Below are 11,274 nucleotides of genomic sequence, written 5' to 3' on the forward strand. Positions count from 1 at the left end.
TGCTTCCTGGGGCAGCGCAGCTGCAGCTGAAAAGCTGACAATCTGCAGCTGCGCCAAACAGACCCTAAGTTTTTCTACCTTGAAGTAATCATTAGTAACTTCTATTCGGAGGATGTTCATTGGAATACTCAGTCTTGACAAATCTTCTCTACATCCACTGCCCTCTGAATGATCCCCATCTAAATTGTTCGGCCTTTAGATTGATCGGCCTTTGAGTCAGCCGGTCCTTACGACTGTCGTCCTCTAGCCGGTCGGTCAAATGTCTTCCATGTGATTCTCGTTTTTCAGCCTTATTGCATTAGACACTGCTATTTCACTTGAATGGGATTGATCTGTTGACACATGTCCATCTTCGGATTGTTCGATTTAGCCGAGTGTACTTTCACTATACAATGTATCTTCTATGTATATATGTATAGTCATCCCAGCTTCTTCTAATTAAAATCAAGTTAACACTAAGAGACTAAATATTAAAAATATAATAATTCATCCACCAACAATGATATATTTATCATTTAACTCATAGAAGATACATCAAGTGTTTAACAACCATGCTTACAACATAGAAGGTAGATACTAGATAGTAACAAATATTACACGTTACTACAATTCATATTACTCACACAAGTTGACAATTATATAGCCATGATGACTCTAACGATACAAGATACATCAAGTATATGACAAATAATGCAGAGCAACATTTAAGATTTTGAATTGCAGAATACATTGCTCTGCTTTAATTGGTATTGAAACCAGCTCATCATTATCCATACATTTCAGCATTTCCTATATGGCTCCATTAGCAATTTCGGTGGATCATTTATAACAAATTCGCTGGATATGACCCTGCAGTTCACCATGGTTAACAATTACATAGCTTTAAAAGGCATAACTCAACTAAAAAGATAACAGCAGTGCATTATTAAGACTTCATTAAGATTAAAACAACTTAATTGAAGAACTAAATCAAGCTTAATTTAAGAAATCAAAACTGATGAAAGCATTGAAGTGGTACCAAGTCACTAAAGTTGCAACATTTCAAAACCAATAGCAGTTATAGAAAAAATTACAAGGGCACCTGGTTTGCCTCATAAGCTGAAGAAATTTGAGATAGATGGCATTGAGTGGAGTGCTCTGAACTGGTAACAAGCCACTAAAAAACTGTTGCAGCATTTCAGAAGATATTTCCCGTGAAGCATAAGAGATTATTTTCTGTCCTGGCTTCCACTGTGTGATTACGTTATCCTTCGATACGCAAAAAACAGACATATAAATGGACTGGACACAGTGAGAAACAGGGTCAAGAGTACTCATACAAAAAAAGTATTAGGACTTCAATCACTGTCATGACCCCGGACTATACACATGACAGTCAGTGATTGAAGTCCTGATATATATATATACATCAGGACTCTTGATGTAATATTTTCTCCAATATTACAGGCCATTTGAATCAATTTTAGCTAATCAAATTGACAAAATTAACCGGTCTTGCATTTCAATACAAATTTATAGACTACTGCGAGAGCACCTGTTTTGGAAGGGCGTAGGTTTGGGGTGGCTGAAACATAAATTCTGAAATTTGGATGAGCAACGCATTATATTGAAAGTTTCGAGTGGCAGGTATGTAAAAATTCCATTAAAATTTTTATTTTTAATGAGTGTTAATATAAATCAACCATCAAAATATTAAATATAATATTTTAACTATATAAATTTTAAATATATATATATATATATATATATATATATATATCATAATCACCCTTCTTTATCCACTAATAAAAACTTTTGAGTAAAAATTTTGGGTGATTAAAATATTTTATTTAAAGTTTTGAATAGTTAATATATTATGTTTAAAATTTGGGTGACTAAAATACTATATTCAATATTTTGAATGATTGTTATATATTTTAATTTACATGTATGTAAATTTTATTATTGAGTAATCTATGGCTTGTGCTGAAACTTTTTTTGATTAATTGTTTTTGGGGCAATTGCATACAAACCACCTAAAACTTGTTATTTACATGTCAATCACCCTCAAATTCTCGCTCAAATATCAAAATTCATGGTAAAACCCCAACCATATTTTTCATTTTTATCAAAATCTCAAAAGTTTGATCGTGACGTGTGTAAATACATCTTTCAGTAGTTTAAGAGAATCACTTGGGTGCTTAATTTATAAATTTCAATATTTTCGATGGTCTATATGTAATTATCATTTTTTTAAGGTGAGTTTTAAGGACATTAAGATTAAAAGGTTAGTGCTTAACGTGGAAGACTTGGAATTGAATATTAGGTTGACAAAGACATCAAAGAATAACAAGAGAAATGATTCGCCATAAACAAATTTTCATCATTGGCATTAACCTTGAGGCTTGGCATGAATCTCGTGGTATTTTTTATACAAAGAGCGTCTAAACTTCAATTAAAAATCATTGATAACTCTAATTTCATCAAACTTATAGTCACACTGAGCGACTCAACGAGACAGACGCAATGACACCAAGCCAAAATTGAGCCATTAAAATATTTTTGGAAGCTTCTGGTGCCCAAATGGAAATTCAAATTGATGTTAAATCTGACAACCTTACAGTCAAATCAAGCATCTCAATTAGACGAATCCAAAGAACCCATGATTACTCAATTCTAACATTGTTAAGACACTCAAATGTTCAAAATGTCCTCCGATCAAGGGGATCTTTTTGGGACGTCTCACAGAGTAGTCCGTATTTTTTCCTTATTTGTTGAGATGTCTCTTGAGTCTATAAAATAGAGTCATACCCCCGTCATGAAAATGGGACTAAGGCATGAGCTTGGAGGAAGATCAGGGAAAGAAAAAGTTGAAGTTCAATGTTATGCACCGAATATCCAACAAACGCTTCCCACTCCTACCGTCCCCGACCACCACTAGTTGGTCATCATCAACCACCGTCAATCTCCCTCTATACGTTGCAGAGTAATGAAGCTCCTATTTGAACAATGACCAACGTTCTATAGTAATGAAGCATCTTGCTAAAAAACCACCAATATTGCGAAGTAATAAAACACTATGCTAAGTAGCAACTAACGTTGCAGAGTAACAAAGCATTGTGCAGAGTAGCAACCAATGTCTTAGAACAATAGAGCATTTTATGGAGCACTAAGTTGTCCTGTACACCACACAATGACACCCTTTAAAGATGGCATATCAAAGTTACGTCAACCACTACCGCTTCCTACCATTGTTTTGCCAGTCCTTTTACATAAGAACATTATAACTGTGTGACCCTTTCTTGCCCGTGAGCCAAGGGTCTGTACCTATACTTATCAAGCCATAGTTAATTATTTCTATCTGGGTTGGGCTTCATGATTTTTTTCTTTTCTGTGTTTTCCATGTAAAACTTCTATTATTTCTATCTATCACATTTATTCTCAAAGTTTGTGTTGGATTGTCGTGCAATGCTAAGACGCTAAATAATCACCCTACCACTATGAATCCTCTAGTACCTCTATGGAGAGGACAATCTAACCACTGAAAAACTTGCAAAACATGCTAAATGGCCATCAGATGCAACACTCACCACAACAAATCATACCACTTCAACATCCACCATTACCGGGAATAGTCATCGAGCCAAGGACATCAAGCTTCTGCCACTTCCCAACTAGGAAGGTGTTATCCTACTTAGGAAGGTGCCTTGGGTTCCTCTCTGGAGAATCAAGTGCTTGGGATGGAGGAGGACCAGAGCATAGAAGAGGATTGAGGAGAGGAGCTGAAATCCAATGTTCTACACTAAAGATCCGATAATCTCTTTCTGCTCCTACCGCCATCAACCACCACCGACCACTATCAACCCATGCTCTTCAACAACCATCAACCACTACCAGCAGTCGTTGATTACCATTGACTGCCCCTTGTACATTGTAGAGTAATGAAGCACCTTGTTGAATAGTGATCAACAGTGAAGAGTAATGAAACACATTATTGAACAACAACCAATATTACAGAGTAACGAAACACTGTATGGAGTAGCGACCAAATTTACAGTGTGACAAAGCACTATATAAAGTAGCCGCTAATGTCCCGAAGCAACGAAACATTTTACAGAGCTATGCATCATCCTGAACATCGCACATTGGTGCATTTTGAAGATGGTGTGCCAAATTTTTAGTAACTACTACTTCTCTCGACCATTGTGCAGCAAGCCCTCCTACATAGAAACATTGTAACTATGTGAAAATTTCTCACATGTGGGATAATGACCTGTACTTGTAATCATTAAGCTATAATGGATTATTTTTTAATTGAGCTGTTCTTTTTTCCTTTCTAAGTTTTTCACATTAAAATTTTGGTGTCTTTACCTATCACCTTTGTTTTTGGAGTGTGTGTTGGTTTTCTGTATAATAATAATACGATAAATAATCACTTTAATGGTGTGAATTTTCTAACACATATCAGTTTGACGTCATCTGTAGGAAGGGCAATCTCACCACCGAAGGACTTAAAAAACTTATTAAATAGCCAACACACGCAAAACTCGTAATAATAGAACATCTTGCTATAATGCCCACTATTCCAGATGACAGTCACTGAACTAGGGACATCAAGCCAGTATCGTTTCCCCCCATGGAAGATGTTATCTCATCAAAAAATGTGCCTCGAGTCTCTCTCTAGAGAATCAAGTGTGTCGGATGGAGGAGTCTCAGCATAAGATCCTTCCACTCATACGTGAGGCCCGATAACCAACATCTGCACAACCAAATAGAGCTTACGTATTACTTGTCTAGTAAACAACGAGAAATGCCTCATTCTAGCACACTTATATTGGACTTCCTCATTATGATATAAACCTTCTTCTATCAGGTCAAGATTTTAAGCTCCTTGATACTACAAGTTTCACTCATCCTTCCAGCACACCTTGATCAATTAGTAACCCTTCGGCTCTTATAAGAAACTTGGTCTAGCTGCAACTTGTTTTTTCTCTTAAAAAAATTGATCTATGAATAGCTACAAAGTCTGGTTCTAGAAGGGTTCCCTCTGAGAGATAGGGATCTCTTCCTTACTCGCCAAAACTTTTAAGATTTTTCGCCCTTAGCAGAGATGTTCCTCCAACACCCAATCCCAACGGGTTTCAAATTCTCAATCATTGTATGAGCAAGTTGATCTCTATCGTACCATTATGAAAATTCAACATACATCTATGCACTTCTATGTTAAGTATTTCTTACCACTATCAAGTTTCAAGCTTACACATAGTTCTATTCCCTCTTAGGGGGCACCATCAACACTGTTAACAAACTTGTCAAGATATTTGAGGAGCAGTTCATAACCAATAAAAGGGTTGTCAATGATTATTCCCATCTCTTAGGAATTTGACAGTAGGAAGAGTCACTCAAGGACTACTTTTACAGATTCTACATTGAAGCTCATGAGATTTCAAGGGTAAATATGGAGTTATTGAGAGAAGTCTTCTTTGAAAGGCTTCGCCCAAGACCTTTCTACCCATCATAGATACGAGAGATGTTACTCTCTTACGCTGACCTCATTTATTGTGTTGAAGCTAAAATCACTATAGACAAGTCCCTTATAACACATATGGAGTAGTTGAAGCAATTTGAAAGCAATCATAAGAACAACACCATGGACACCAATCAAACTGTACAATGAAGAAAATCTGAAAGGTAAGAGAATCATGTTCTCTCTCCTTGGCCTGCAAACCAATGACATGAGACTCAACTGGAGGACTATACATTGCTTAAGATGTCACATATTAACATTCTGATGGACATTAAGAATGAAGAGGCCATCAAGCGGCCTCACCTGTTGAAACCCAACTCATGGAATCATGAGTGATAGTTTCAGTTCCACCAGAGCTATGATCAAACACACCAAAGAATGTAAGCAGCTCAAGGAAGAAATCAAGAGACTAATTTGATAAATGTACTTGGGTCTGTTTGTGCAAGGTAAACCCAACCATATGAACAACCCTCTCATTAAGGAAAGCAAATACAAAAACAACAGCATGGGAGCACCAAATTAGGGATAAAATTCAAATAGTCATTGGAGGCTCATTGTTATCTGATAAGTCCTCATCATCACACCGAAAGAATCCATGTAAAAGAAACTGTGTTTCAAGCCCATCACTTTCACTAATTCTGAATTGGATGGAGTCCAATTTCCTCACCAAGACCCCCCTCTTATCATCAGCACAGGCATTGGCGAACCCTACTTCAATGTGAATAGAATTCTCATCAAGAATGATAGCTTTATAAACTTCTTATTCTACTCAGCCTTTCTCAGTCTAAGGCTGACTAGGGAGAAACTTCAACCTACATCTGGCCAATTATATGGGTTTAATATTTAGCTAACTAGAGTTAAAGGAAAGATAAACGATCTTATCATAATGGGATAATTTTTTAACTATTGACTCACTCCATCCAGTTCATCGCCGCCAAGTCATAATTAACCTATAACACAATCTTCGGGAGGCTCCTCCAGTTCATCTTCAGTATCGTTACATTTGTGTCACACCTCAACCTAAGGTTCCAACTCCAATCATGATTGCTATTGTACATGGAAATCAACAAATAACACAATCATGATATCTTAGGCAGGCCTAGCCAAGCTCATTAGTGATGCTTAACATATACGACCTTAATTTTCGAGATGAAAATGTATCCAAATGAGCTTCTCCCATTGAAGACTTGATTAATTTTTTACTCTTGGTCGATCATCTCTCATGAGCGGTGCAAGTTGGTTCCTTACTCTCTAATGAGAAAAGATCAGAGTCACAGATCTTCATCAAAGGAGCGAGGAAATCTTCACTAGGATCCCAAGTGATATGCCTAGAATTGACCTAAAAGTAAGCAGACACTCCTTAGAAGGCAGACTGACCATCAATTCATTTGTGCAAAAGAAGAAAAACTTTGCTTCATATTGCCTGCGAGCAATCCAATAAAAATTCAACAAGCTTTTGGATGCTATGTTCATACGAGAGGTACACAATCCTGCGTGATTGACAAATATCATCATGATTAAGAAAGTTAGTGGAGCTTGGAGGATTTGTATCGACGACATCAACCACAATAAGATAAGACATGCCAGAATAATATCATTCCCTTCCCTCACATAGATCAACTTATTAGCACCACATTAGACACCAAATGCTCAATTTTTTGGATGTTTACTTGGAGTACAATCAAATAAATATAATTCCAAGAGACGAGGAAACCACTTCCTTCTAAATGGGCAAGGTTTTGTACTGCTACAAGATCATTGAGTATGCGACAAATAACCTTAGGGTGACCTACCAACACCTGATGAATAAGGTCTTCAAAATCCTCCTCGAGCAAACAATAGAGGTGTAGACCTATGTCATGCTAGTAAAAGTTGGAAGGTATCCCAATATACATCTCACTTTGAAGATATCTTCCAACTTCTTCGATGATACAACATGCACCTCAAACTAGCTAAATGTTCCTTTGGAGACACTCCAAAAATAAATTTTAGGATTCATGGTCACTCATCATGGGATTCGGGCAAATCCTGAGAAGATCAAGACATTGAAGATATGGTGACCCCAAGGAACATCAAGGAAGTGCAATGCTCAAACTGTTGCTTACTTCCTTTTCCGGCTTTTTGGATCATGCTGGGGATAAATACCTGTCATTCTTCAAGATTCTTAAGGGAGCTCAGAATATAAGTTTTCAGTGGATAGTTGAATGTCAGACCATTTTTAAGCAACTTAAGAAGAACTTGGACTCCCCACTCTTCCTTCCACAGACCATCTAAGGAGAGATGGTGTATATCTACTTGGTTATTTCCCTTCAAAAGATAAAATCTATCTTGCTAAGGGAAGAGATTTTGGTCCATCTGCCCCTCTACTAGGTTTGCAAGATTCTCTTCGATATAGGGAGTTGCTACCCATTACTAAACAAAAATTTGTTAGCCTTGATATACTCAACATGAAGGTTATGTTTTTACTTCTAGGCACACATCCTTAGCAACTGCACACAACTCCCTCTAAGCGCTATTTTGTAAAGGCCAAATATATCTAGAAGGTTAAACAAATGTTCAATGGAATTGAGAGAGTTTTACATCTGATACATGTACCAACCCGATAAAGTCACAAGTACTAGCCAATAAATGCCTCTGGTGACAACCTCTTTCTCCCCTGATATCACCTTAGTGAACTCTATATGTCCATTGAGCACCTGGAAGCTTTAGAGTTGGTGTTTAAATACTAATCACTCCTCGAAAGACATATTTGACTATGAAATCTACTTGAAATTTCCAACCACCAACAATATCATCGAGTATGAATTCCTCGTTTCCGGGCTAAAGCTTGTCATTGACTGCGGGGTGTGAAATTTGATAATCCACACTAATTCCTAGCTCATCGCATCCCAAGTAGAATGGGATTTTGACACCCACAACTCAGCTCGTACAAAATCTCGGCTTGTTGAAGATACTTCTCACTAGGATAAAAGAGTGTCAGATCATGCATACCTCAGCAGCATAACACTTGAGCCAATGTAATGGTACTGTGTCAGTTTGCCTCCAACTTCTAGCTACAAAATTCATCATCATTAGAGATGAACTATATAAGAAGGCATTTGTTAGTTCATACCTTAAATGTCTTCCCCCGTCCGAAGCTGATTATGCTTTGTGTGCGGTTAACTTCAGGATATGTGGGGAACACCAGGTACGTAGAGCACTCGCCCTTAAGATAAATAAAGTAGGGGTTTTATTGAGCCATGATCAAGCAACTTTCACTAGACTATACACAAAAATGTAAAAGTTATCAACTGCACTCCAACCTTTCCCTTGCGCTACCAGTAGAACTCACGTCCCTACTAAGCCTCAAACCTTTCGTCCAATGAAGAGTAGACATCTTGGGGCCATTTTTGATAGGACAAACAATGCAAGTTTATCATCTTGTTCATCATCTTGGTGTCTCTATTTGTCACATTTATTATTTGAGTGTGTGATGCATTTTCATGCAACACTAAGATGCTAAATAATCACTCTACTGATGTGAATCTTCTAGCACGCATTAAGGAAATAAGAAAATATTTGCCATGTTCACCCTACATAGGATCAACGCCTTGTTGACGTAATACTGAGATAAAAAATTGCGTAGAATAATTTGTAAAGGAAAATTTACATGCCTAGCACAATTTTTTTTTAATTTATATATCTCACATCAAAACTTTCATATTTACATATACAGCTCTTCGGTGCTTTAAACGATATTTCAGTTTTAGAAAGTAGTAATAGTATTAATTTGTATGCATAAATATTTGAGCGCTGTGTGTAAATATGAAAGTTTAGAAATACATAAGACATGTGTACAATTATAAATACATACAAATTGTGTGTCGGATGGCAGATTTATCTTCTTATGAGAATATCAACTTCCTTTTATTAGCTGGCAGAATTATTATCAGATTAAAGGACTGCACATCATTAATAAATATAAGTTGATTTGTTTAAACTAATAATAGTGAAAAATAAACTATATTGAAAATTAGAAGGAAAAACAAAACAAAACAAAAAGACTGAAACACTACCACACAATTCTTATCTATTTACATATTTAACACCAGAAGTTTGATATTTCAATGTTTTATCCGATAACTATGCAAGAAAAAAGATTCATGCTTGTATTGAATTTATGATGCTTAGTATGATTTAATGAAATTTATCTACATCTACATATACTGATGCACAAACATAAAAAGAAAATTTGCTAAATGTTATAAGATTGCATCTACGATTTCTATTTCTACAAATCAAACGATAGTTATAATAAAAATACAATCTTATCTATATCAATGATAGTGTAAATAAAATTACCTCTTATGATGATGATGATCGCACGTGTAGACTAGCCATCATCAAGCTTTTAGGACTTCAATAAATCGTTGAATAACAAACAAATTGTCAATAAATGTAAATAAACATGTCAAACAATGTTTCAATTTGTTTCCTTTTAAGCATATACTACAACAAGGCCACCAACAACAATAGACCATTATCCCACTAAGTGACGTCGATTCAAGAATCTTTTTTCTCCATTGTGTTTTATTGAGTGTCATATTTTCATTTAATTCTAATAAATTAAGATCATTTTTTATCCAATATTCCAAGTGTGTTTAGGTCTACTTTTCTACTTTTAACTTTTTTTAGAATAAGTCAAATCTAAAACATCTAATATCCTAATAATGTCATCAGATGGTCGATGTTAAAGGTGGTTAAACCATCTAAAATGACCCTCTAATCTTGTCTGCCACTCGAGCCACTCCAAACCTTTCACGAATATATCCATTTCTCATTTTCTAAGTGTAAAACCACTCATCCACGTGAGCATTCCATCTCAACAATACTAAACAAAATTTTATGTTTTTCAATTATAGGCCAACAAATAACAAAATAGTTTCTTAATCACATAAACTTGAATGGTCATTAATTGAGAGAATTTTGAGTTATTTTATTCATTCACAAATAGAATTACATAAAATGATAGCAACTTAGTACTCAAATTCATCATTGAATTGGTGCATCCAATATTAAATGAGGAGTTCAAAATAATAGCATGTCTCCAACATGGAATTGATAGGGAGTTTTTCCAAGAATAAATCTTACTGTACACCAAAAAGACATGATTCATTCCTTCCAAAATTTTCTAAAATGAATCCTTTATAGAATAAAGTTTTCACTGCTCGCTAAATCTTAAACATGATCACTTTGGGATCAACATCATTAGGAATACTCATTGGGAGAGGCTTCTCAGGAAGAGAATGCGCAATCTTTATTGCAATTTCAATATAATTCTTTAAGCAGCCATGGTTCTTCTTCATTGAACTCTTATGATCCCGATCACTTGCTCTACCTTTTGCTACGTGAAAGCAATGGAGGCCATTTTTTCTTTCCATTAATATGTCCTCCTGCATAAAATGATACTTAGAAGCACATTTCAAAAAATTCCAATCTCCAGTGGCCCAATCAAAGTGATACATGGGGAGGAAGAGGTGGCCATAGCTTGCAATGAATTCAATGGCATCAAGTATGAAAATACATTCCTCCTCGGTTATGTAGTAGGCAAAGCTCACTCTTGTCCATCCAGGTTTTAATCCAATGTACCCCTGAGTTGTCAATAATTAAGATAAATATATTGAAAATGGGAAAGTGACAGGGATTAAACAAATTTCATACACCAAATTGGTAAAGTGATATGAATAAAATCAATTATACATATATATATATATGGAGTCCAATTTCCT

The 11,274-nt window shown here is 35.8% G+C and overlaps 1 protein-coding gene across 2 annotated transcripts in view; it reads right to left on the reverse strand.

Annotated features, from left to right (window-relative positions):
- Window positions 1-608: 608 nt before the first annotated feature.
- LOC110029880 (probable cysteine desulfurase) overlaps window positions 609-11,274 on the reverse strand; it is a 14,141-nt gene continuing 3,475 nt past the window's right edge. The window contains exon 5 of one of the 2 annotated variants that reach the window (XM_020732366.1): window positions 609-849. In XM_020732366.1, coding sequence (XP_020588025.1) covers window positions 820-849 — 30 coding nt within the window. In that variant the 3' untranslated portion in view covers window positions 609-819. Of the gene's footprint in view, window positions 850-10,537; window positions 11,137-11,274 lie in introns of those variants that run through there. The other variant, XM_020732365.1, reaches the window with a different exon arrangement.

Source organism: Phalaenopsis equestris, unplaced genomic scaffold, assembly GCF_001263595.1.
Source record: "Phalaenopsis equestris unplaced genomic scaffold, ASM126359v1 Scaffold000609, whole genome shotgun sequence".
NCBI lineage: Eukaryota > Viridiplantae > Streptophyta > Magnoliopsida > Asparagales > Orchidaceae > Phalaenopsis > Phalaenopsis equestris.